The sequence below is a fragment of the Monodon monoceros genome, unplaced genomic scaffold, assembly GCF_005190385.1.
Source record: "Monodon monoceros isolate NGI ecotype Baffin Bay Population unplaced genomic scaffold, NGI_Narwhal_1 Super_Scaffold_9, whole genome shotgun sequence".
NCBI lineage: Eukaryota > Metazoa > Chordata > Mammalia > Artiodactyla > Monodontidae > Monodon > Monodon monoceros.
Window position 1 is genome coordinate 49,743,423 of NW_021703786.1, and position 27,633 is coordinate 49,771,055.

Here is a 27,633-nt window from a genome sequence, read left to right on the forward strand (position 1 = left end):
TTAACAATATTATTGTTCTTTGTATTCAGGCTACAGAATGTACCTGGTGAGAGGTATTCCCGAATGCTACTTCAAAGATGCTCCTGGCCCTGGTTTGGGTGGGATGATTTGCGATGGGGAGGGGTCCCAGCCAGACATTCTTGGAGTCCTTCCAGGGCAGGAGTGGGCTGAGCAGGCTGCCCTGCATTCTAAGTTCCGACAAGCAGAGGTCAGGCCCCTGGTTGAAACGGCCCTGAACATTCGGACAACGGGGACATGCGCCCAACCCCTTTGCGATGCGTCTGAAATCCTCTTGGCCTGCAGTCTCGCCACCTGACACCAGCAGGCTCTGATTTCCCAGCCCGGGTAGGACTCGGTGGGGTAGGGGCAACCACCCACCTACACGGGGACCTCTTCCCTCCCTTCCTAGGCCCCCCTTCTCAAACACCCTATCCCCCAAGTGCCCACAACCACCAGTCCGCGTGTAGGTGAACTGAAGTACCTCCTTGAACAGGAGAGGTGAGAATTGTAGGTTGTGCCCTCTTGGGCGGGGCCCAGTCCGTGGCCGACCCCGAGCAGCAGAAGGAATGAGGGTAGGAGGGGGTACCCCACTGCACAAAGAGAGCTAAGGCGCGGGGAGGAAAGTGAGGAAACCCCTTAACGAGTCTGTAAGGAGGACCGGGGTCCCTCCAAAGCCTGACGTCAGGAACAGGGTCCAGGGTACCGGCGACGATCGCTCTGGAGAACCGCAAAGACCAAGCTCGGAGACGCCGGATGGGGATGACCAGGTAGCGCAGCGCCTCTCGTTAAACCCGGCCCCTCTGCCTCCGCACGAGAAGAAACTTCGGGCCAGCGCCCCCGCTCCTTTCCGCGCCCGGCCCAGCCCCAGCACGCGGGGCGCGAGGGTTCGCGCCCGCACCAGGCCCCGCGCCCCCCGGTGCTCACTCACCAGCGCACCAGCTGCCAGCGCTTCTCCCCCGGCGCCCGGCGACCCGTCATGCCTCCCGGCCGGTGCCAACTCCCTATCCGCCGCGGGCCTCACGGTGGAGGCGGCTCCGGCTGCCGCAGGCCAGTGCCGAGGGCGCGCTCCGCGGCGCGGGTCCGGCGGGCGGGGCGGGCGCGAGGCGACTCGGCCGGAGCCCAGGCGGTGCGGCCTGCAGCGCGCATCCCCCACGGGCGGCCGCCGGCCCCGCCCCTGGAGCCGGCCGGGGCTGGGTCACCGCGCTGCTTGCCGCGGCGGCGAGACCGCAGCCTTTCCGCCTCGCTGCCTTCACCCACGCCCCGCCTGCCCAGCGGCGCAGCAGAGCGGGCTTTCTGTGGAGCACGGGGAGAGGAGTCAGGTTCTCCGAATTCCACTGTGACGGAAACCTGACTTGCTGAGTGACTCGAGAGGATTCACTTAATTCGTGTGCCTTACTTCCTTATTACACCTGTTCCATCTACCCAGTTATGCATAAAAATAATTAAACTACTATAAATGCTTTACAGATGCGTCTTACAGATTATTGAACTATTTTAAGGCAACAGTAATTAAAACAGTATGGCTTTGGTCCAGCACGCTGCCTGACCCTAGGATCAGCTCCACCCAGGCCTTCAAACTACTTTCACCCCAGAACTTTAGTTTGAGTTGAGCAGAGACCAACATGGCCCACAGCGTCCTGGGAGCCTGGTTTGGAGTAGCTGAGTTTTAGAAATGTTTATAAACACAGAGATTGTCTGTACATTGCACAGTGCAATTCACCTGCCTCTCATATCGGGACAATCCACATGCTTTGCAGGAGGGAAACTTCTGCAGAGAGGAGAAAATCTAGCTCCTGGTGTAGAGCCCCTGGGAGCTTATCTTCCCCTTAGGGATGGTGGACCCATGCTCAGGAGCATTGGAAAATTTTCCAGCAGAGTCCAAATGCTACTGACATCTGTCACTATATCCATAGGCACCTTCCCCAGGGTGCAACAAAAATCAAGATTACATAAATCCTGAGAATCCTCATCTGAGCTTTCCACTAGGTCTCAACTAAAGAACTGACAGGAAGCAACAGGGAATGAAGAACTTAACCAATACAGAGGCATCATGTAAAAGAAAACAGAGAAGGAGATACAGACAAGATAGTTTGGCAGCTCGCCTTTGACCTTTAAATATAGTGTCTAGCATGAGACTAGCAATTGCCTTTGAGTATCCTTTCCTTAAGCTTCCCCAACATAATTAACAAGGAAACCAAGGAAACAGAATAGAAGGTCTGAAAACATCCCCACCTGTGTGTACGTGTAATATATGTATTTCAAATTAGTGATGGATATGGTGATGCGACAATTAGCCATTTACAGAGGGGAAAAAAAAGCAAGGCCTCTATTTCACATCACAAGATATATTTCAGATGAACTATAAACGTAAGTGTATAAATATATATATAAAGGAGTAGAAAAAATACATAGGTAAGTATTGTGATATTAAAATGGGGATGGGGCTTTCTTGGTGGCGCAGTGGTTGGGAGTCTGCCTGCCGATGCAGGGGACACGGGTTCGTGCCCCGGTCCGGGAAGATCTGGGCCCGTGAGCCATGGCCGCTGAGCCTGCGCATCCAGAGCCTGTGCTCCGCAACGGGAGAGGCCACAACAGTGAGAGGCCGGCGTACCACAAAAAAAATTAAAAAATAATTTTAAAAAAATGGGGATGGATTGTTTTAAGCTTGTCATCAATGGCAGAAGCCATACAGGGAGAGATTAATGGATTTGACTAAAATAAAAATATTTAACCTTAGCACATAACAAAAGTACAATAAGCAAAATTAAAAGGCAAATGTCAAATTGGTTTAAAAAATATATGCCTGTATTTGAACATCCATATTCATAGCACTGTTATTCACAATAGCAAAGGAGTGGAAGCGACCCAAGTATCCATGGATGGATTAATGGATAAGCAAAATGTTGCCTACACATACGATGGAATATTATTCAGCCTTAAAAGGGAAGGAAATTCTGACACGTGCTACAACATGGATGAACCTTGAAGATATTATGCTAAGTGAAATAAGCAAGTCACAAAAGAACAATACTGTATGATTTCACTTATATGAGGTTCCTAGAGTAGTTATATTTATAGAGACAGAAAGTAGAATCATGGTTGCCAAGGTCTGGGGGTGGGGAGGGAAGAGTAGGCAGTTACTGTTTAATGGACACAGCATTTCAGCTTTGCAAGATTAAAAGAATTCTAGAAATGGATGGTGGTGATGGCTGTACAACAATGTGAGTGTATTTAATGCCATTAAATTGTACACTTAAAAATAGTTACAGTAGCAAACTCTATGTTATGTACACTTTACTACAATAAAAAATTTAAATGTTGAAAGTTTTTAGTATAAAGAAATAAGAAATGATAAATTCTCCAATAGAGAAATGGGCAAAGAATGTGAACAAACAATTCACAGAAGAAATATAGATAATAGACACACTTTTTAAAAATATATTTGTTTATTTTTGGCTGTGTTGGGTCTTTGTTGCTGTACACAGGCTTTCTCCACTTGCGGTGAGCGGGGGCCACTCTTCACTGCGGGCGTGGGCTTCTCATGCCGTGGCTTCTCTTGTTGCCGAGCACAGGCTTTAGGCCAGCAGGCTCAGTAGTTGTGGCTTGCAGGCTCTAGAGCGCAAGTTCAGTAGTTGTGGTGCAAGGGCTTAGTTGCTCCGTGGCATGTGGGATCTTCCCGGACCAGGGCTCGAACCCATGTCCCTTGCATTGGAAGGTGGATTTCTAACCACTGCGCCACCAGGGATGTCCCTAGACACATTTTTAAATGTCAATATTACTGGAAATTAAGTATTTGAAAATGTAAATGTGATGTTATTTTTTTACTTGTCAAATTTGGAACAGTTGGTTGTTTTTGTGTTGTTGTTAATTATCCCATGCAGGGTTTGTATGGAGAAGGGAAGTAGGCTCTCCCAATCATGACTGAGGTCAGTGTACAAACTGGTTCAATTATTGTGCATGGCAATTTGACAGTATGATCACAAGCCATCAGATGTGCATTTCTCTTGACTTAGTAATTTCTCTTTTTGGAATTCATCCTAAGGAGATAATTAGAAATGGGGGGGGGGTCTTTGTAAAAGAATGTTCCTTGCAACATTGTTTGCAATAGAGTAAAACTGAAGACAACACAAAAGTCCAACAGGAGATTAGTTAAGTGAAGAAGCAAGTCCATATGATGGGATATTATACAACTACTAAGAGAGACTTTTATGGACATGAAAAAAACAAGATATATTTTGAAATGAAAAAAAATGTTACCAAGTAGAACTAATATATTAAAATATTTGTAGAAAAAATCTGGAAGAACTACAGGAACATATGTAAAAAGTGATTTATCTCCGGGTGGGTGAAGTTATAGTGATTTTTATTTTATAGTTTTTCTTATCCATATATTCTAATTTTTCTAAATAACCATTATGTGCAATAAGAAAAAAGACAATAAAAGTCACTTTTGTTTTTTTTTCATTTTAACATCTTTACTGGAGTATAATTGCTTTACAATGGTGTGTTAGTTTCTGCTTTATAACAAAGTGAATCAGTTATACATATACATATGTTCCCATATCTCTTCCCTCTTGCATCTCCCTCCCTCCCACCCTCCCTATCCCACCCCTCTAGGTGGTCACAAAGCACCGAGCTGATCTCCCTGTGCTATGCGGCTGCTTCCCACTAGCTATCTATTTTACATTTGGTAGTGTATATATGTCCATGCCTCTCTCTCGCTTTGTCACAGTTTACCCTTCCCCCTCCCCATATCCTCAAGTCCATTCTCTAAAAAGTCACTTTTCAAATGATTAAGCTACCAAGATATTTGCCACATGGCTGTTTTTAACATTAAAAAATAGAAACAATCTAATTATCAAACAATATGAAAATGGATAGAGTACATTGTAGTTTATCAATACAGTGGAACTGCACTCTGTAGCGGGAGAAAAATGTTCATGCTACATTGCTAAGCCAAAAAGCAGACTACAAAATAAGATGTTTAAATTATACGTAATTAAGATTTGATATAATAAAATTTTTTAATGCCAAATGTTAGGATTTGTTATGACTAAAAGGTATACGTGGACAATTTTATTTTTATATCTTTACTTATCAAAAATTCCTAAGTTTTCTACAATGAATAATGTGGGGAAAAAATTTTAATTTTGATACATAGGCATCGATTGGTGAATGAAAACATTTAATGACTTTTAGATTTCCAACATACAAGTGGAAAAAAAAAAACACAATACAGAACAGGGTGTGGTGCTATATGATGTCAGTACCTTAAAAATGGGGAAAAAAGGGCTTCCCTGGTGGCGCAGTGGTTGAGAGTCTGCCTGCCGATGCAGGGGACGCAGGTTCGTGCCCCGGTCTGGGAAGATCCCATATGCCATGGAGCGGCTAGGCCCGTGAGCCATGGCCGCTGAGCCTGCGCGTCTAGAGCCTGTGCTCCACAACGGGAGACGCCACAACAGTGAGAGGCCCGTGTACCGCAAAAAAAAAGGAAAGAAAAAAAAAAGCGTGTGTGTGTACATATACACAGAATTTGTTAATGGTGGAAAACTGGGCAGAGAAGTTGAAGATGAAGGATGAGGAAGTTTTTACTTTTATAAGTATCAGCATGTCTTTTTTTTAAAGTATTTTTAAGAATTGTCTGCATAGTCTGTATATAATTCTGTACTATCTGGGTGGTAAGATTACGAGCTCTTTATCTTCTTTAAAAATTTTTTAAATTATTCAAAAATGATAGTGTATTTCAAACAAATAAAAGACTACAGCCAGCCACAAATAGCCAATTATCTTCAAGAGGCTGCAAGCATTGTGAAGACTCCACAGAAACATGGGGGGGAAAAGTTGTGATACAACATGGGTAAAAAAATCAGAGATGCCAGGGAGTTCCCTGGTTGCCCAGTGGTTAGGACTCTGGGCTTTCATTGCTGTGGCCCGGGTTCAATCCCTGGTCAGAGAACTGAGATCCCACAAATTGCGTGGCATGGCAAAAAAAAAAAAAAAAAAAAATCAGATATGCCATGAAGATGACTATGTAAATCATCATTCATACGAACAAACTAGAAGATAATACACAAAAATAATACTAGTTGCACTAGGGCAGTAGGATTACAGGTAGATTTTTGTTACTGCATTTCCCAACCTTTCTGAAGTATAATTCTAATGCTTCTGTAACAAAACACAATATTTAAAAGAATTGGCTGAAGGAAGTGGTACGTTTAAGGCAAAATGTGGAGCACTACGTGTGGCAAAGCTAATACAAAGTTAGGGAAAAATTAAGGAAAAAAGTGGCCACAGGTACACCAGATCATGAAAGAACTGGGAAGCTAGCTGCCCAAGATCATGGAAAGTGGTCTGAAATGGAAGAACTTCAGGCACAGGCGGTGGAACCTCTCAGGATCCCTTCAATGAAGTCTGCCGGGCGAGCATCTGAGCTCTCTGCCCTAGAAGGAGGAGGATGTGGACAGGACTGAGGCAGAGGGGATGTGTCTGAGGCTGAATTGTGGCCTAGCACACACACACACACACACACACACACACACACACACACACACACACAGCTCATTCCTGTTGCCATGCTAGTGGTTGAGGAATGATCTCAAACTCCAAAAGTCAGAGCTGAGGTTTTAGGGACCATTTTATTCAAATCAGCCATTTCACCCCTGAGTAGAGTGCAGTCTTGCCCTAGTTTGATCTTTCATTCTTAAGGTAAGCTGAGTAAAAGGCTTATCCACAGTAACTTCTGGTTGGGTCTCCAGTCCCAGAGCTCCCAATCCCTCTAGCCACAGCATCCTAAGGGACCCAGATTGGGTGGTCTTTTGGGGTCAGGACAGATGGCCAGAGTCTTTGAAGAAAAGAGGGTATCCCTGTAACACTGTCACCTGCCCCCCTGTTTAGAGCATCTTGGTGTCCACCATTGCTGGAGCACGTAGTGGGCAGCAGCCTGGCAGAGAACAGCAAATGGGGCCCAAGTTGAGGAAGGTTGTGCCAGATATCTCCTTCCTCCAGAGCCTTTCCACACCTTTCTCTACTCTGCTTGTGTCCCAGGAAGTCAACCTATGCAAGCAGCGTCAATGGACTCCCTTAACTTCTGGCTTCTGACTGGGACTGGCTTGAGGAGGCGCCAGCAGGAGATGGGGAGGAAAGAGGAGAGTGAGGCTGGGATATTTATTCCTCAGCTCCCTCCCAGGTCCCTGTGGGTCAGATGCTTCATTTTAAGGAAAGCCACAGCTCCTGTCAGGTAGCCCTCTCCCCATACCCATCCTGTCTGAAGTCTCATAACTGCCTTCCTTGTCCCTCCAGACCTAGGGATGGTAACATCTCTGCCTATCCTTTGTTCTTAAACTCTGCCCCACAACCTTGTAGATAGTCCCTTAACTCTCTTCAAATGATTCATTTTAAATGTGCTGTCTGTTCCCTGTCAGGACACCGACCAATGCAGAGCTGTTACCACTGTGGGTGCCTTCTGCCACCGCTGGAGTCAACTCCTCTCTGAGGGGCCTGATGAAGCCCACCTCTGGCTTTTTTTTTTTTTAAGCCACTGATTTTATTTTATTTATTTATTTGGTTGCGCCGAGTCTTAGTTGTAGCACACGGGCTCCTTAGTTGTGGCATGCAAACTCTTAGTTGCGGCATGCATGTGGGATCTAGTTCCCTGACCAGGGATCGAGCCCCGGCCCGCTGCATTGGGAGCACGGAGTCTTAACCACTGCGCCACTAGGGAAGTCCCCCACCTCTGGCCTCGATCGGGCTGGAGTTTGAATCCTGGCTCGGCTGCTTACAGTCTGGGTGGTATCAAACTTAACCTCTCGTGAGCCTCATTTTCCCCACCTACAAATGGGAATAAACCTTTCCAGTAGGATTTCTCTGAAGTTTCAATGAGATTATCTGGGTAAAGTGCTCAGCTCAAAATAATGTTACTTCTGAGGCCTGATATACACTTTTTATACAATTTAGTCTTCTTTGACTTGGTTACAAGTTTAATTTTGAAAATAGAAATATGACTTTTTTAAGTACTTAGTGGATGGCTTGGCATATAGAACATGCTTAATAAGTGTTATTATCATCACCATCATCCACAATATCATAATCTCCGTATGTCATAATATGTCTCTGGGTCTCCCCATAATGTCAGGTATAGGACCATGCGGTCAGCTTTGCTCAGTATTACTGTCCTCTGTGTGCTGACTGATTGTTAACCTCCTCCAAGGAGGCACCTCAAAGTCTCCTTGCCCAAAAGCTTAAGCCCTAGCTCTGCTGGTTCATCATTTTCAGTTATTCCTTGGATGATTTTGTGCACATCTTTTGTTGTCTCACATGTGGATCTTCTTCCTGCAAGTGTCCCACGGACAGCCCTAGGGGCCCAGCTGGGAGCTTGGCCCAGTGCAGGACTCTGTCAGAAGCACTTCTTGTGGCAAGGCTAGAGCCCCCCATGACCAGGCAGGGCCACCCATCAGACAGGCATCTGGAGCTGTTTGCTTCAGCTGGTGAAAAGCCAGAGTCCCAGGATCCATCTTTTTTTTTTTTTTGGCTGTGTCGGGTCTTAGCTGCGGCATATGGGATTTTTCGTGTGGTGCGCGGGCTCAGTAGTTGCGATGCGCAGGCTTAGTTGCCCCGCGACATGTGGCGTCTTAGTTCCCCGACCAGGGATCGAACCCACGTCCCCTACACTGGAAGGCAGATTCTTTTTTTTTTTTTTTGGCTGCATCGGATCTTCATTGTTGCTGTGCGTGGGCTTTCTCTAGTTGTGGCGAGCGGGGGCTACTCTTTGTTGCGGTGTGCGGGCTTCTCATTGTGGTGGCTTCTCTTGTTGTGGAGCACAGGCTCTAGGCACGCAGGCTTTGGTAGTTGTGGCACACAGGCTCAGTAGCTGTGGCTCACGGGCTCTAGAGCGCAGGGTCAGTAGTTGTGGTGCACAGGCTTAGTTGCTTCGCGGCATGTGGGGTCTTCCCGGACCAGGGCTCGAACCCATGTCCCCTGCATTGGCAGGTGGATTCTCAACCACTGTGCCACCAGGGAAGTCCGGAAGGCAGATTCTTAACCACTGTGCCACCAGGGAAGTCCCTCCAGGATCCATCCTGATACTGATCAAGGAGAAAAACATTTGGGTCCTGGTTATAACAATTCCATCTGCATGCACTTTACAAAACCCTTTCACTCTCACCTCATGACAACCCCACAATGATCCTGTTGGCAGAGTAGATGTTGCTTTTCCTTTTTTACTATTTTAAGGAGGAACTGGAGCTCAGAGAGGTTAAGGCTTCCCCAGAATTACCTAACTAGTAAGTAATAGAGCTCAGACCAGAGCCCAGGTTTTCAGGTGCTTCATACCACATGTCTTCTGGGGATACAAAACATACCTTTCATCCTTCTTACCAATATCTCATGAAATTGAGGGGTTGGTTCATCAGAACTGGTAAATCAATGGTTTATCAGACCCATAGCCCTGCTGGAGACACAAACACAATACATGGCCCAGGAATGCTGCCCCAGGAGGGACAGCAAGGGACGAAGCAGCAGGACTGGGCTGGCCTTTCTGCTCCTCTCCCAGGGGTTTCATCAGGGGAGATGGGGTGAAGAGGAGCTACCTTCAGCACAGCTAGAAGCTAAAGTTACTACAGGGTGGGATTTGAGTTGCCTTTGAACCCCACTGCCTGTCAAGCCAACTAAGAGAGTAATTTCAATTTTTTGAGAATCTGCCAAGAGCAGCTAAAGCTTTTATCCATTGACGCTCAAGTCCAGTTAAGGTTTGAAAGTTGACTAGGAAGGACCGGGAGCAAAGGGATCCATAGAGAAAAGGCAGGATGACCTTTGATGAGTCGTTGGAACCTTCCCCGAGGCCCTCATGCAAAGGTCTCCCAGTTCTGGAGACAAAGGTAGAAGATTTCTCTGGATATTTCGCCCAGGAGGGTAGGGAAGGAAGTATTCGGCTGGCAACAGAGTGGGGAAAGCCAGACCAGCCCTTTAGTCTGAAGCCCCTCAGCCCCTTCCTCCAGTCCCTGAAGGCAGGGATGGAAATGACTCACCCAGAGGGAACTCTGGACCATCTGCCACTCACTCAGTGCCACCTGATCCCTTGCCATCGTAAGCAAGAATGCCTACCGAGCACGCAGCACTGTTGTATGTACTTTACATGCATTATTTCATTTAAACCTCACGACAACCCGAAGATCTTATGAGCCGTGTAGACTATCATTACCCCATTTTACAGATGAGGAGACTGGGGTCCGAGAAGGAGGAAGGTATTGGTAGACCCAGAATTAGAAGCCAAGCAGTCCGGTCCAGAAGCCTCCCATGTGCAGTGAAAACGGATCAACCCCAATGTTCTGGACTTTAGTTAGGGTTTTAAAAGGATCTTCTCTTGGCTTTTGGGCCCCTCAAATAGAGGGCAAGGGGATGTCTTATTAACTGCCGCCCAGAGAGGTAACGTGACTCACCCAAGGTCACACAGCTAGTGACAGATCTGAGGCACAGGGTAGATTTTCTGACCCCTGGGCAGCTCACCCCCCAACCCCAACCCTTCCCTGGGCCAGTGGGGGGCACTGTCTGGTTTCTACGCCAGGGGGTGGGCAGAGGGGAGGAGCGGATCGCGGCCTGCGGGCCTGGGCGCTGTCCGCGGTGCTGATACGCCCGCCGCGCCCTTGCTCTCCAAGTGGTCGGCGGGTTCCCCGGGTTTCCCTTCCAGCTTCCAGGCAAAGCCGGCTCCGCGAGTTCGGCAGCCCGCCGGGGTCCTTAGGCCTGGCTCCCGGGCCTCCCGGGACTCCCGGGATTCCCCCTCCCCCGACCGCGCTCAGCCAGCCTCCCCTCCCCCCGCCCCGCCCACGGCCCCTCCTCGCCAGTCCCAGGTCCCTCCCCTCCCCCCTTATCTCTCCCGCCCCCCCTTCCCCCCTACTGCTCGTTCGCCAGTTCCGGTCACGTTGCTGGGTGTTTACGCCTGGAGCCCGCCCCGGACCCCCCTCGGCGCCCGGGAGCCCCCCGGAGCCCCGGCCCGACCGCCCCGCAGCCTCGCAGTAGCTGATGGCGCCACAGCCCGGGCGGGTGCTGCGGAACCCCGGGCGCAGCTAGCGCGGGGAAGAACAGCGCCTCCCCCCACCCAGCCCGGCCAGGACTCAGGGCTCCGCTGGCCCGTCGCTCCCTCAGGTCCCGAAGGTGAGGAGGCCGGTGGGCGTGGGGGTGGGCGTCCGGGTGGCCCCGGGTGGGGAACCGCACGACCCGGGCTCCAGCTCCCCCGGGAGGGCTGGCGCGGGGCTGCGCACCACAGCGCGGGAGACGGACAGGACCCGCGGGCTGCTGGCAGAAGTTGTCCTCCGCCGCCCAGACTCGGGTCCTTCTTGGCCCTGGCGAAGAGTCCAGAGCGGCCCGAGGTCGAGCCACCGCCACCTCCTGCCACCTCCCACCACGCGTATCTTTCCTTCTGCCTGCCTTCCCCTGCCCTCCCTAGGTACCTCTCTTCGCCGTCCTCCTTCGTCTCCACATCCCCCCCTGCCTTCTCTGGGAGTCATATTCGAGGCATAATCAGGGCAGAACATTAAGACTGAAGGGGGCGGGGGCTCCAGTTTCCCCATACATCCCACTCCCCGTGTCCCTGGATCTTCAGCTCCACTGAGGTCGGGGCTCCTGGGATCTTCAGTAGAGAGGGGGGCCATAGCCTAGAGGTACTGGGGGATGAGGGGCCCCAGAGTGGAGAAGACCACAAGACCACCAGAGAACTGTGGCTCCACAACTGGCCAAGTGACCCCACCTGGCAGAGAGTCCCAGACATTTGTCAAGGACTGACTTTTTGTTCCCAACGCAAGTCCCCAGGAAAGCCAAGGACTTGGGGAGGTTGTGGGGGGGAGTAATTATTTTTTAATACGTGTACTGACTTGGTCTGGTGAGGCCCTGCCCTCAGGAAGCTTATGGCTTAGAGCCAGGTTTGCACACGCACACACGGGGGGCATGCACACACACACAGCATAATATGATACAAGGCAGAATGCCTGGGGAACACAAAGGCAGGAGAGAGTCTTCCCAGCGTGGTGGGCCAGGGAAGGCTTCATGGGAAAGGTAGCATCTGAACAGGGCCTTGAAGGATGGGTGAGGTTTCGGGAGGCAGAGATAGGGTGGGGGATAGTGAGGGGATGTCCACGGCTAGCAGCAAGAGGTAGAATCTGAAAGAGGAGTTCAGACTGCAAATGTGCACTGTGTTTTGATTGTGAAGGGCCTTGAATGCCAAGGTGAGCACCCAGTGGAGAGATCCTAGTTGCCAGGCACTGTAGTTGTATATGTTGGGCAAACTACTTAACCTGTCTGAGCCTCTGCTTCCTCATCTATGGGGTGGATATACTAATAGGACCTTCAATGCAGGGTTGTTGTAAAGATAAATGAGTTAGGAGGTTCCCTAGTGGTTCAGTGATTAGGACTGGGTGCTCTCACTGCAGAGGGCCCGGATTCAATCCCTGGTCAGGGAACTAAGATCCCGCAAACCGCGCAGCCAAAAAAAATAATAAGTAAATAAATAAATGAGTTAATATACATAAAATGCTAAGAGCAGTGCCAGCCATTTATTGTTATTTTATAGGTATTATTACCTGTGCACAGATGGTTTTTTTTCTTTGTTTTTTTTTTAACTTGGCTGCGTGGCTTTCGGGATCTCAGTTCCCCGACCAGGGATCGAACCTGGGCCCCCCGCAGTGCAAGTGCAGAGTTCTAACCACTGGACCGCCAGGGAATTCCGCTGATTATTATAAATATTATTACCTGTGCATCCATGTCTGAGAAAGACTTCTTGAGTTCCTGCTCTCCCTCCTACCCCAGGCCTCAGAGTCAGGTGGTGAAGAGGAATAATGACTAAGAAAAGTAAAGAATATATTCATTCATTTATTTATCCATTTATTACCATGCCTGTCTTATCTAATATACCTGCCCTGGCTATAAGAATGATAAACATAAGTTTAACTTTCTCCTTGAAACAAGAATTCATACTTAAAGAATTTTAACAAAATGTGGGTATTTAACAAAATGCAAGGATATTTGTTGACTCAATAAATATCTTCAGTCCCAAAGAGAAAAGAAACACCAAGAATGAAATTGAAACTGGGACAAGAGAAGCAGTCAGGGGCTGCGCGGTGGCAGACAGTGCAAACTCCACGTAAGCGAAAGCAAGAGGCTTCAGTTGTGCTTCATCTCCCAGCCACGGTGTCTGCCTGAGGGAGAGACGGGGGCAGCAGAGACCAAGGGACATGGAGCAGACTAAGGAAGGGAGGATGGTTAGCCACTCAAGGAAAATTTGGACTACTTAAGTGGTTTTCAAACTTTTGGTTAGTGGAAGCCCTTTCTCCAATGAATTTGTATGCACAAGCCCACCATATAAAAGAGGAAGAAACACAGCAAAGCTTCCGTCCTGTCTTTTGCCCTCAAACCTTTTGGCCACATCTGAGACCCCTTTGCAGAGCTCTGGGGGCTCTATGCAGCAAAGTTTGAAAAACACTGATTGCGATGATTCTGAGGGCCTCTCTGAGCCCTGAGTACTATGATTCTGTACTTTCTGTGGTTCTTTCAACCCAAGGAGCTCTAAGAACGGGAGAGGAGAGAGAACTACAGTTTCCTCCTTGCCCAGTCTGTGGTAGATAGATAGCTGGGGAAGGAAGTGGGTACCCATAAGCTCCAGAGACAAGCAGGAGATGAGGTCATTTTCAGAGATCAGGAGCCCAGGCCTTAGAAAGTCAGAATTGTACCAGGATCACAGAGTTCCTGGGCCTGACACTTTGTCAATGGTTGGGGACCTGAGCACAGAAGGTTTCTCCCACCAGCTTCCCCAAGAAGGAAAAATATTTATAACTTTCAAATAGATGAGAGGCATATCAAAAGTACTTGGAATTAACTCTATAAATTGTGAAGCCTGTGTTACAGGTCCGTTTTTATTCTTAATGACACTTTTTTTAAATGAACTTTTTTTTATCAAACTAGAAAATTCAAAGAGAGAACTAGGGACACAAGGAGAAGGTGGGCAGCATAAACAACGCAGGCCCTGAAGTGGTTGGACAGTGGACAGAGGTGAGGGACCCTTCTCAGCAAGCACTATAATCTGTGAGTTTGGGCATCTCGGGCTGGGTGCAGGGAGAAGATGGCACTGATAGCTCTAACCCTTCATCTGCTGCCACTGGCCTGGACCAAGTCCTCAGGCAGGAGCATTTTCTGAAGTCTAGAGCTTCCAGCACTGCATTTCTATGCAAAAACCTGACATTTTCCTGGCTCAGGCCTTCTGAAGTGCCTGTGATTCCCCAGCTACACAGAGAGATCTGTGTTGTCCCTGGTTCCCCCTTCCCCACTCCATTCCCCGCCCTCCCCCAAACAAACTAAACAATACCGTCTAAGAAAGAATATTTGCCAAGATCGTTTGTGACCCAAATTTCTGCCCTGAGAAGAACAGCCTGCCTAGTTGGAAGCAAATACTCAAGTCCTTCTGGGAAGGCACAGAAACAGCTGGTTGGTTCAGCCTCTCACTGTGGCCAGGGTCCAGTCTCCAGGGCTGTGTGGAAAGGGCTTTTACTCTTCAGAAACATTTGCTTTTCAGCAGCTAGGAACAGACGTTTTCTCTCTTCATCCTAAGCATAGGCCCACATGCCTTCATCCCTCGGGTGCACGCACAGCAGACACACAGATGCAAGGGAAGCAGGGACCCTCCCCCAACACACATACACACATGCAACACATACATGCACTCCTTGAGGCAAGCACACAGGCTCAAGTATATGCACAGGTGCAGAGGCACACACATCCCAACGTAGATACACAAGAGCACAGGCGTAGCTCACCCGTTCCTCCCGAGTTATGCACCAGTATACTGACTGCCTGCTTGAAATCTATTTCTCCTTGTTTGAGGTCTCCTGAGCATGTCAAATCTAACATGTCTCGGGCTGGGACTTAACTTCTCTGTAAATCCGCTTCTCCGTCAGTCTGCCCCAGCTTGACAGATTCACTCACTCAGGCATTCTACACATATTTACTGAGTGGTTCCTATTTGCCAGATGCTATGCTACCTACTAGGGAACAGGAGGAAACAAAACAGAGTCCTTCACCTCGGGTTGCCAACGATCTGGCAGGGGAAACAGATAAGCAAAAATGTAATGTATTCTTGTGGTGATAAGTTCATGGGAAACAAAACAATGCAGATTAAGGGAATGGAGAGTGACAGAGTGTTCCATTTTTTGGTTTCTTGTTTGTTTGTTTTGGCCGTGCCATGCGGCTTGAGGGATCGTAGTTCCCCCATCAGGGAACAAACCTGCGCCCCCAGCAGTAGAAGCACAATGTCCTGACCACTGGACTGCCAAGGAATTCCCAAGAGTTCTATTTTAAATCAGGCAATCAGGGAAGGGCCGTGGGTCAGAGTCCTGAATGCAGGGAGGGAATGGACCTTGAGGGTATCCTGAAGAAGGACATTCCTGGCAGAGGGAAAGTCCCTGAGGCTACAGTATGCTTGGCAAGTTGAATAAAAAGCCATGAGGCCAGAGCTTCCCCGGTGGCTCAGTGGTTAAGAATCTGCCTGCCAATGCAGGGGACATGGGTTTGATCCCTGGTCCAAAAAGATCCCACATGCTGTGGAGCAACTAAGCCCGTGTGCCACAACTACCGCTCTCCACAACTAGAGAAAGCCCACAAGCAGCAACAAAGACCCAACACAGCCAAACACAAATTTTAAAATAAAGAAAGAAAAAAGAAAGGAATCAAAGATGACTCCTAGGTTTTTGGCCTGAGCAACCAAGTGCCCTTTATCAAGATAGCGAACACTGGGCCAGAGCAGGCTTGTAGGAGGGATCATAAGAGTTCAGTATTGAACCTTGTAAGTTTGAGGGACCTATTAGACACCCAAGTGGAGGTATTAGGAGATTTAGTTTAGGGGTCAGCATATAAATAGCATTTACAGCCATTGGATTGGATGAGATCATGGAAGGAGTGATTATAGAAGAGATCCAATGTGAAAGAGGTCCAGCATGAAAGATGAAGAAATGGGGAAAGATCCAGCAAAAAGTGCCTTCATACTTGAGTTTCCCAAACTGGAAAACTGGGAGATATCCTGGACATCCCCTTCCCCATCATCATGATCTAATCCAAGCCATCCCCTCATCCTGCCAGTTCTACCCATAAAATACACCTGGAACTTGTCTCCAACTCTACCTCCATCATCCGGTCCAGGCCTTTGTCATCTCTCACCTTAATAACTGCTACATTTTCCCAGCTGACCTCCCCACATCCACTCTGCCCCCTCTAATCTGCCCTCCCCACAACAGCCAGTGATCTTTTAAAAATGCAAATCATATCACGTCCATCTCCTGCTTAAAATCCTTTAATAACTTCCCAATTCATTTAGTATTCGTCCAAAATTCTTAACACAGTTTTAAGTCCCTGTGTGATCTTTCACTTGCTAACCTCGCTTCCTGCAACTCTCCGCTAATACCTTACACTTCAACTTCACCAGCAGTGGCAATGTCTCCGTTCCTCAAAAAGACCACATAAAGCACTTAGCGCAAAGCCTGGCACACAGTAGGCACTCAGTAAATGTAAGCTATCATTATTCTACCTCTGGGCCTTCACAGATGCTGTTCCCTGTGCGGAATGCTCTTCCCTTTAGTCTTCTAACTCCTACCCCCCTTCAAGTCTGCATTAGTTTTCTTTTGCTGCATAAATTTATCATCTCACAGTTTCCAAGGATCAGAAGTCTGGCACCTTTTACTGGGGTCCTCCACTCAGGGTCTCCTAAGGCTGAAATCAAGGTGGGGCTGCATCCTTCTCTGAAGGTTCAACTAGGGAAAGATCCGTTTCCAAGATACCTTAGGTTGTTGGCAGTATTTACTTCCCTGCAGCTGTAGGACTGGAGTCCCCATTTTCTTGCTAGCTGTCAATCAGGGACCATTCTCAGCTACTAGAGCCCTCACTCAGGTTCTTGCCTATGGCTTCCTGCACAGGCTGTCTCACAGCATGGCAGTTTACCCCTTCTAGGCCAGAAGCCAAATTTCTCTCACGCTTCAGATCTCTTCCTATAGCAAGGGCCCTTAGAACCTGGCCCACCCAGAATAATCTTCCTTTTGTTTTTAACTCAAAGTCAACTGATTGGAGACCTTAATTACATCTGTAAAATCCTTCACCTTTGTCATATAACCTAATCAGAGGAATGAAATCTATCATATTCACAATCCCACCCACACCCAAGGGGAGGGGAGAATGTTAGAGGGTGTATATATCCGGGGCTGGGAATCTTGGGGACCACCTTGGAATTCTGCCTGCCACAAGGTCTCAGCCTAAAATCATTTCTTTTTATTTTTAAATATTTATTTGGTTGCACCAGGTCTTCGTTGCAGCACGTGGGCTCTTATTTGCGGCTCATGGGCTCCTTATTTGCGGCACACGGGCTCCTTAGCTGTGGCACGTGAACTCTTAGTTGCGGCATGAATGTGGGATCTAGTTCCCTAACCAGGGATCGAACCCGGGCCCCCTGCATTGGGAGCGTGGATTCTTATCCACTGCGCCACCAGGGAAGTCTCTCAGCCTAAAATCATTTCCACAAAGATACCTTCCCTGACCCCAGATCTAAACTAGGTCCCACTTTATATTCTTTCAACGTTACCCTGCATGTTTCTTTCACAGCACTTATAGATTGTAACTGTAAACTTATTTGTATTATTTGTTTGTTTGATGTACCTGTTTATTTGTTTGATTCTCTTCTCTTGGCCCTGTGAGCTCCATGAGAGCAGAAAGCAGGAATACTGTTTTGTTCATCACTATGTCCCTGTACCCAGCACAGTGGTTGGTAATAGTGGATCATTGAATGAATGAATGACGAACAAATGGGCAAATCAGGGCAGGGATTAACCTACTCAGACATTAAACAGGGAGGAGAAGGGATGAGGCATTGATTGAGCCAGGTTCTGTGCTAAATGCTCTACAATTTCTAATTTCATTTAACCCTCACACCTATCCTAGGACTGCTACTGTTAGTAGCCTCATTTTACAGAGAGGGGAAGCAAGGTTTAGAGAGGTTAACCTTCTTGCCCCAAGTCACACAGCAGGGAACCGAAAAACCTAGGATTCAAACCCAGGACTGTTTTCAGTGTAAATACTGGGAAACTTCTTTGGATTCAAAAGACTTGGTTGGAGAATTGGATCCGCTGCCACTTACTGACCACGTGAACTGGCACAAGTCACTTCAGCTCTGAGTCTGTTTCTTTGTTTGTGAAATGGAGGTGGTGATATCTACTGAAGAGTGGTCGGCAGAAGTAAGATAATGTGCATAAAGTTCCCTAAATATAGCAGATGGTCAGTAAATGTAACCAGTGATTCCCACAGGCCAAAGGGCCACCCACCCCGCTGCTGAAGTGAAAGTCCATTTGGTTGGATTAGGGAGGCCATACAGGTACAAGGGAAGGGGGGCCCCAAGAGAGGAACCTATGAACGTGAGGTTCTCAGGTGCACCTGCTGGATGTGACCCTACAAATGAAAATCTTCCTCTGCAGAGGCTTACCAGAAAGCCTGTTTCAAGGGGACCATTGCTGAACGGAACAATCCATCAACTGGTTTTCCTCTCCTCTGGCCAGGGAATTCCTAGGGCAGGTGGAGGAAGGGCCGTCACAAGCTTTGGGAGTCCCTGGCAGAGAAGGCATGAGCTTTGAGTCCTGGACTCCAGAGGCCTCGGCTTCTGCTGCCCTCTGCCTCCTCCTGTTTTTGCCCTCTGCCTATGCTTTTCCAAGACGCTGATCATCACAGAAGAGACTCACTGGGAAAGGGGCAGGGTCAGAAGAGAGAGCGCTGAAAAGCCAGGCCATCACTAGGATTCAGGGATGCAAGCCTCCCTCTCCCATCACAGTGTCATAAGCTTCTACCGTGGACCTACTGCTTAGGTCTCCATATGACCCTCCCCCATTCCTCTTGGAAAAAGGGACTCCACCACCTGCCCTCAGCCCACAGGATCAGTATTAATAAAACATTCATCAGATCTTCCTCTTCTGTGACATGGAAGAGTCCAGAGCCCTGGGCTGAGGTTAAATCAGAGAAATGGAATTGAATTGACGGAGGGTTGTGCTCTAACCATCACACTGCCCTGCCAGTTGACGGTCACCCTTGAGCTGGGATGCTTGAGGGATGGCAGAGCTGGAGAGGCTTCAGCATTCATCCTCTCCACAATTCCCTAATTTTACCCAGGAGAAAACTGAGAGCCTAGAGAGGGAGAGGGCTTGCCCAAAGTCACACAGCTTGTGAAGAAGCAGACTAGAACCCAAATGTCTGTCTCTCTTTACTGACTTTGCTGCCCCATTTGTTTTCCTCTCAGAGATACAGAAGAGGCTAAAGTTACATGGGGGCAAGGGAGTAAAGCCATTTCCCTCTGAGCCTCTGGTTCTTCATCTGTTAAATGGGAATAATTATACTTCCTGCCAACACACCGCTTGTTCATGAAGCTTCAGTGAGTAAATACAAATGACTTCAGTGGCAGAATCATTTGCCCGGTACAACAGGACCCCAGACTGAAGGAGACAATTGAAAGGACCTGAAGGTTGGCAGGGTGGATGGGCCCAGAAGATGTGGGTTCACCTTGTCATCCTCCCCAGGTGGGGCCCAGGCCTGGGTTGCCATGGATACCGTGTCCCTGGAGCATCAGATCCAGAGCGTGCAACGCCACATCAGCTTCCTGAAAAAAGAACAGATGGCCCTGCTGCGAGACCTGCACCTGGAAATCCTGAGGCTGCAGAAACGCTGCTCAGGTGAGGCCTGGGGGGATGGCGGGGGGCAACTGGCATCATCATAAGTGCTGCCCCTGATGGGGTGTCCGCCGCGAGCCGCTCTAAGCCTCTTGACAATCCTGCCAGGCAGGTGTCCCATCACCCCTTTTTCTTGGTGAGGAAACTGAATCTTAGGGAAGTGAGATACAAAATGTTCATCAAGCACCTCCCAGCCCTAAGAAGCCCTCAGTCTAGTTGGGGAGACACACACACACCAACAGGTAATCTAAAGATACACAAAAAGTGAAGAGGGCTGACAGGAGGTCACGGGCAGGATCGTGTCCAGCTTGAGGCGTGGGTGATGGAGGAGCAGACCAGGCATCCCACGCTCCCCAGAGGAGGGAGCACTTCCTCTCCCTGAGAGCTGAGTAAGATTTAGACATGCTGAGATATTACGGGGCAACGAGGGCGGAGAAAGCTTTCCAAATGAAAGGAACAGCATGGCAACATTCAGAAGGTAGGAAACCAAAAGCTCATGAAAAGCTCTATTCGACTGGATAATGCTGTGCTTAAAGCTGCTGGGAAATAAGAGTTGCAGACAGATCATGGAAGACTGTGACCAATATCAGGACAGCTAAGAAGTCCTCCTGGGTAGTAGGGAGCCACTGAAGATTTTTGAGCAGAATTATGCTACATTAAGAAACTCAATCCGGGGGACTTCCCTGGTGGTGCAGTGGTTAAGAATCTGCCTGCCAAGGACTTCCCTGGTGGCGCAGTGGTTAAAAATCCACCTGCCAATGCAGGGGACATGGGTTCGAGCCCTGGTCCAAGAAGATCCCACGTGCCACGGAGCAACTAAGCCCGTGTGCCACAACTACTGAGCCTGCGCTCTAGAGCCCGCGAGCCACAGCTACTGAGCCCACGTGCCACAACTACTGAGGCCCACGCACCTAGAGCCCGTGCTCTGCAACAAGAGAAGCCACCGCAATGAGAAGCCCGTGCACCACAACGAAGAGTAGCCCCCACTCTCTGCAACTAGAGAAAGCCAGAACACAGCAACGAAGACCCAACACAGCCAAAAATAAATATAACTTAAAAAAAAAAAAAAAAGAAAGAAACTCAATCCAGCAGTTGTACGGCAGATGAATTGGTGGGAGAAGGAGGCAGGGAGACTAGTGACAGGTCCAGGGGAGAGATGAAGGGGGATGGAAAGGGGAGGACCAGTGGGAGGCAGATTGAAAGAAGGGATCTGGCAACCAATTGGATTTGTAAGCAGGACAGAGGAAGGTGCCAAGGATGATGTAAATCGCATGCCTGACCTCCGCTCTTGCACCTCAAGCCTCAGCTGTGTAGCCTTCTCAGAGGCTGGGCTCTGGCCCAGATGCTCACCCAGGCAGAGTCTTCAAGTGCAGGCTTTAGAGCCAATGATTCATTCAATGTCTCAGCTGGAACAGCCCAACCTCTTCATTGTACAAATAGGTAAACTGAGGCCCAGAGAGAGAGTCACAATGTTAGTGTCAGAGGCAGGATTAGAACCCAGAGCTCCACACTTCCAGTTGTGATGCCTCTGTTGCTTTCTGCCCATTCTCTCAACATGCTCAGATTTCTACCCCCCTTCCATCCCCTGCTCATGGAAGACTCCCCATTTCCCAGAGGGAAACTGAGGCCCAGAAGGTTCAACTGACCTGCCTGGCTTCTCACTCTATGGCACGAGAAGCCAGCAGTCCTAACTTTCAGCTCCATATACAGGTTCAGCTGCCATTTGCCAAGACCAGGCTCCCTCCATCTCCCCCAAAGCCTGGCAGGCAGCAGAGGCCAGCCTAGGGGGCAGGGATGACCCACACCATCTCACCCCTGCCTGATGCTACTTTTTCATTGCAGTAATAACATTAAAGGAAAATTGACATGAGTGAACCCTAAGACCCTGTAGCTCTTCCTCTCATTTCTTTTTGCTTAGCCCTAATTCTAGACACAGGCCAGGATCCCAAGAAAGTGGAAGAGGCAGGAACGGAGATCCCTCAGCCCCCACCACCCTTCTCAGACAAGTGTGGGCCCGCAGCCTCTTGGGTATTGATTCAGGGGATAAAAATAACTCCAGGCTGGCCTGGAGCAGCCACTCTTGGGGCTGAAATGACTGAATAAGGCCCTCCCTCCAAAGGGTGGGGGAGTGAGGAGGAAAAGAGAGCAGGACAAAGGCGATTTTTAAAAAAGAGATTGGGGCTTCCCTGGTGGCACAGTGGTTAAGAATCTACCTGCCAATGCAGGGGTCACGGGTTTGAGCCCTGGTCCAGGAAAATCCCACGTGCCGTGGGGCAACTAAGCCCGTGTGCCACAACTACTGAGCGTGTGTTCTAGGGCCTGCGAGCCACAACTACTGAAGCCCACGTGCCTAGAGCCCGTGCTCTGCAACAAGAGAAGCCACCGCGATGAGAAGCCCGTGTACCACAACTAGAGAAAGCCCGCAGACAGCAACGAGGACCCAATGCAGCCAAAAATAAATAGATAAATAATTAAAAAAAAAAAAAGATTAAAGAGGGACCCAGAGGGTGGGAAAAGGATAAGAGTGGGGAGGGGCTGGTGTAGGAACCAGGGCAGGCCTTTGGGAAGAACCTGCGTGACAACTCAAAATGAAGGGGCTTGAGAGGTGGGTAAATGTGCTGTGGTTGCGGAGGTAGCTTGGATGATAACAAGAGCCGACTCGGCCCAAGATTGAGCCCTTTATTTCTTTTGTCTCATTTAATCTTAGCAACAGCCCCTTGTGAGGTGGGTGCAACTTCGTTCCCATTTCACAGATGGGAGACTGAGGCTCAGAGAGGTGCTGTCACTGGCCTGAGGTCACACAGTGTGTCTGACCTCACAGCGCACTCATCAAACCATGGGGACCCTGGCTGGAAGATGGGCAGGGAGAGTTGATGGATGGGGGAGTGGAGCCCAGCTGGGGTTCTGTCCCCCCACCCCCAACTCTAGCAGTTAAGGGCTAAGGAGAAACAAGCCCACAGGCAGTCACTGACAGAGCCAGAGTCCCGTGGGCTACATCCCCAAACCTAGTCCTGGGCCCCTTGGGTTACATCACAGGGCCTTGGAGGAGGGGCCAAGCTGGCCCCAGGAAGCCCTTGCGGGGTGAAGGCATCAGAGTTCGCCCAGAGACCCCAGGGAGGAGGTTCAGGCTCCGGTCACAGCAAAAGGCCCAGGCACTCCAGGCTGTCTGTCTCCTGGCAACTGTTGGCCTCCCCAGAGAAGGCACCTCCAGAAAAGCCCCTAGTCCCTAGAAGAGCCTGGAGAAGGCAGCAAGGAGGGGCAGACAGAGGGCCCACAGGGTGAGTCTCTCTCTGTTAGTGCTACTGGGCAGTGGACCCAGAGATCGGCTACCTTCCCCACCCCCACGTTCACACCTTCTCCCTTTGGGCACCAGGCTGCATCCCTGCAGGTACACCCAGGTGCTCCTGAGCAGATGCCCTCCATCATAGGCAGCTGTGGCTCCTGGGCTCCCTCCTGCCCCCCTCCCAGCCCCTGAGCTCTGATGGAGTTGGGGGGAGTGGGGAGTGGGCTGGAAAAATGATCAAACCCAGCTGGCTGAGGGATGGGGCATTCTGGGATCTAAGGGTTGGGGACTGGGAAGACAGGCAGGCAGAGGAGGAAACTGCTCCTACACCAGTGCCCTTGGCGGGCCCCTTGGCTGCCCCGCCCCACCCGCTCAGCGCCAAGCCGAGCGCCATGCAGGCTTTGCTTCACCAGGTGGCGCTGTCCTCCTTGAAGCTCTTCTCCCCGCCCTGCGGAAAGTGGCGGAACCAGAGCTTAGAAAGGGCAGGGCTGATGTTCAGAAAAGAGCACAGGCACAGCAGTACTGGCTGTGACAACAGTGAAACGCACGTGTCCTATTGGTAAATAGCCACTGCCCTGAATCCCCCTTTAGTGTCCCCGAGCAGCCCAGGACACTCCAGCCTTCCCAGACCCACCAACTAAACAGTAAAGAGAATGTGCCCTGGGCAGCAGGGGTCCTCCAGGCTGGCTCTGATTGGTTGGCATGTTAAATATTTGTACATCACCTCTGGGAAGGGGCAAATACTCCCCCCGCAGCCCCCAAAACAAGCCTCAGTCCCACAAGGGTTGAACTAACCCCCAAATCCAGGCCACAAAGCTTACACTGGAAAGATCTCTGGGCTTAGAATCAGCTAGATTGGGCTCAGGCTATGCCTCTGACACCTCTCTTTCATCTCTTTCCCTCTCTGGGCTGCAGTAAAATAAGCATGGAGGGGGGGTAGTTTAGATGGTTTCTGAGAATCCTTATCGACACTTTTACTGGGCTGTGATTCCTGATCTCACACACATACTCTTTCTCTCTATCTCTAATATACACACGACTGCCTTTTCTTATCTCTGCCCCCAGAACTGACCCATGACCTGGAAATGAAAGAGGCCCAATCTCACCAACAAGGTAAGAGGACAAGTGGTCACCTTTTCCCCACCACTTAGGACCCAAGCCTTGTCCACCCCTGGTCCAGACTTGGGGACAGCCACTCCTCAGCTTACTGAGTGCAGGACGTCAGCCTCATTTGCCCACTCAGCTGGGTGACCTTGTGCAATGAACAACCTGCACCACCATACATAGTGCCCTGTATCCCTGTCTCTGTCCAAAGTGGTAAAATGAAAGCAGGAAGGAGATGGTGTCCAGGAAGTCCACATGGCTGACTTCATTCCTTTGTGACCCACCTCCCTAATCCTTCTCATCCTTGCACCAGTGATTCTCACAGTCCGTGTCCACACCCTCCAAGACGCTGAGTGTCAAGGTTCAACATGATGGCAATATGGGGTCTTTGACTTCAAGGAACATAGTCTAGAGGAGGAGCAGAGTGACACAGGCACATTAGCAAATTCTTCATTTTACAAAAGCATGACTTCTTGCCGTTGTAGAAATTCCACTAAAGTATTTGTTTATAGATTATTACTTCACCCATAAAATGGGGAGTGGTGTGGGGAGATGGTGTTCAATGAGTATAGAGTTTCAGTTTTGCAAGATGAAAAAATTCTAGAGATCTGTTGCACAACAATGCGAGTATATTAACACTACTGTACACTTGAAAGATGGTTAAGATGGCAAAATTGTTCCTTCTTTTTTTGCCACAATTAATTTTTTCAAATTGGAGGGGCTGCATTTTTGAGATCTTAATCTCCAGATGATATGATCTCTGAGAACTAGGACTGGGTGTTACCCGTCGTCTCTCAGTGCAAAGCACATTACCTGACATGGAGAGGGACTCAGTAAATGCTTGATTTGAAATGAATCACAAAAGTAGTATTTCTTGGCCAGGAGGGTTTTAAGAATGGGCTCCCTGCCATATTGATGTGCTGCTTATAGATCAACAGCTAGGCGCAGGGAAGGCTGGAAGTTTAAGGTTAAGGTAAAATGCTAGGCGCCCTACTAACTGCTTTGCATATCATGCATAAACGTCTAAACACTTAATGGCCCTGAACTAATTCTGCCGACTGCTTTAAGTGGCAGTCATGGGGGGCCTCTTTGTGCCTACGCGCTTGGAGGAAGGGGTCACATATCCCAGACACCAGGCAAGAACAGTTCTGTGACAATAGTAGCTTTTACTCCACCTACTGTCCTTCCTCTGAAAGGGCTTTTGGGGTCATCTGGGCTCAAGGCACTGCCCCAGTGTCCTGGTTTTTACTTTCTCTCTCAGTGGGCTTGAGAGCTCTCTTTCCTTGTCCTCCTTTTATATGAAAATCACTTGGTGGTTTTCATATCCCCTCCAGAGTCACCTTTTACCTACCCTTTGTCACCATTCACATGTGCCAGTCCTGGGATACAGACGCTGCTGAATTGGAGTTTATGATCCAGGAGGTAGGGGTCCTCAACCCTGTGGGTACATGAGAATCACCAGGGAAGATTCAAGAAGTACCCTTTCCCAGTACTTGATATTTTGATAGGACCCAAGAAAACTATTTTTTAAAGTTCTCTGGATGGTTCCAGTGTATATCCAGGTTTGAAACCCAATGCAGTGGGCAAAGGCAAACAATAAACAAGTTAAAAAAAACCCCACAAAATGTAATAAATGCTCTTTATGAAGGAAACAAGGTTCGCAGCACACTGACTCCCCTTTTCTGCTCACACTCCCAGTTCTTTCAGTCCCTTGTTCTTATATGTCTCTCCTGCTACGGGGCTTTTGCACAAGTCCTACCCTCTGTCCAAAGCACCCTTCTCTCCCCTGTTCACTACTTAATTCCTATTCACCTGTCAGATCCTAGCCCAAGTTCCTCTTCGGCTGAGAAGCCTTCCCTGATTAGGTCACAGTCTCCTGTTACAGTCGTGGTATTGGCACGTGTCACAGATGCAACCTCACATTCTTTTGTGGTTATGTACCATACCTCTCCCACTATGCTTGCTGTGAGCTTCGTGAGGAATGTTTTACTATCCACCATACTCACAATGCCTAATACAACGCACAGAGTCAGGGCTCAACAAACAGTCATAGAGTGAATAAATGGTCAGGGAAGGGTTTGCACTTAAACTTAAGGGGCGCACTGAAGAATCAGAGTGGCCAAACAGAAAGCAAGATAGGTGCAAGGGCCTCGAGGAGGAAAGAGGCAGGCCAGCGTCGCAGGCGCTTGGGGAAGTGAGGGCGAGCGCCGCAGGACGTGCAGTCGGGGGCGGGGGGTGCCGGGCTTCGCTCTGAGGATCGGTGAGCTGTGCAGGTACAGCCAGGCGGGGACCCTCACTCTCCCCTCCCTCTCCCCTGCCCAGAGTTGGCGTCCCGGGAGCTGGAGAGCAAGTGCCGCGAGCTGGAGTCACAGCTGGCGGCGCGGGTGGCGGCCAACGCGGAGCTGCGGCGGGAGGTGGCGCAGCGCGAGGCGCTGGTATCGGCGCTGCGCTGCAGCCTGCGCGCCGAGGAGCGCCGCTTCCTGGAGGAGCTGCGTCGCCGCAGCCACCGAGCCACCGTGCTGGGCACTGAGCTGCAGAAGCACACCGAGGCGGCCGCCTACCTCTCCTACCAGCTGCACGCGGCGCGCCAGAAACTGCAGACTCCGCGCCCAGGCCCCGGCGCCGCCGCCGCCGCCCCCGAGCCCCGGATCCGCCGGCGCGCACAGCGGGCCCGCCGCCCGCCCGCAGCCGAGGCCGCCGCCAAGGGCCCCGGCCGGGACTGGGCCGCCCGGGAGCGCTCGGCCGGCGCCCCGGACGACGCCGATGCCATGCCAGACCCCGCGCTCTTCCTCTACGCCCGGAGGCCCCCGCGGCCAGGTGGCCGCAGCCCGCGCCAGCCGCCTCCCCAGGAGCCCCCTGACCAAGCCACCCCGCCGGCCGCGCCCAGCCCGCCCAGTGCGCCGGCGGACCCGGAGTAAGCGCGGGGCCGGCTGGGAGGGGCGGGGCGGGGAGCGGGGGAAGGCGGGCCCGGGGCCCGACTAGGGACGCAGCTCTGGCCGCGCGGGCGGGTCCCAGGGGCTGAGGCAGCCGGTCCCTCCCCCAGGGAGCGGGCGGAGGCGGCCCCTGCTCCCCTGCCCCTTCGCCCCTCCCAGCCGCCCCCCCCTTTTGTATTTGCCAACAACGCCGAAGCTTTGAGCTCTCCCCTCCCGCCGGGGACCTCCTCCGCGGGGCCCAGCGAATGCATCCTTTTTCTAGGAGAGGACTCACAGCACCGATCTTTATCTGGTCCCCACCCTGCCACTGGGAGGGGAAGGGGAAGGGGCGGGGGTCACGCCCTGCCCCGGGAAAGCTGACAATCATTTGGCGGGAGGGAGAAGCCTGGGCGGCCTACGGAAAGGAACCAGAGTGGCCCTTAGCATCCTTAGGCCTTCCAGCTCCCCGCTGCGGCCTCCCCCAGCCCCCCACGGCTGCCCTTCCCGCCGAGCCTTCCTCCAAGGGGAAGTTCGGGGTGAGGTTTAGAGGCTGGACCTTTACCTTGGAAGCCGCTTCTCCTACCCCCTACCCTGTTGATAGGTCCTTACA

At 50.3% G+C, this 27,633-nt stretch overlaps 1 protein-coding gene and 1 non-coding gene across 2 annotated transcripts; one reads left to right on the plus strand and one right to left on the minus strand.

The window, feature by feature from the left end:
* The first annotated feature begins 10,978 nt into the window (after window positions 1–10,978).
* CCDC92B (coiled-coil domain containing 92B) lies at window positions 10,979–27,029 on the plus strand. The gene is made up of 4 exons (XM_029212764.1): window positions 10,979–11,145; window positions 19,575–19,727; window positions 24,073–24,120; window positions 26,434–27,029. Exons 2-4 carry the CDS (start codon window positions 19,598–19,600, stop codon window positions 27,027–27,029), a joined length of 774 nt encoding a protein of 257 aa, XP_029068597.1. The 5' UTR covers window positions 10,979–11,145; window positions 19,575–19,597.
* Window positions 12,634–12,706, minus strand: TRNAA-UGC. Its single transcript has one exon. It is a non-coding gene; the product is annotated as a tRNA-Ala (tRNA).
* Window positions 27,030–27,633: the final 604 nt, after the last annotated feature.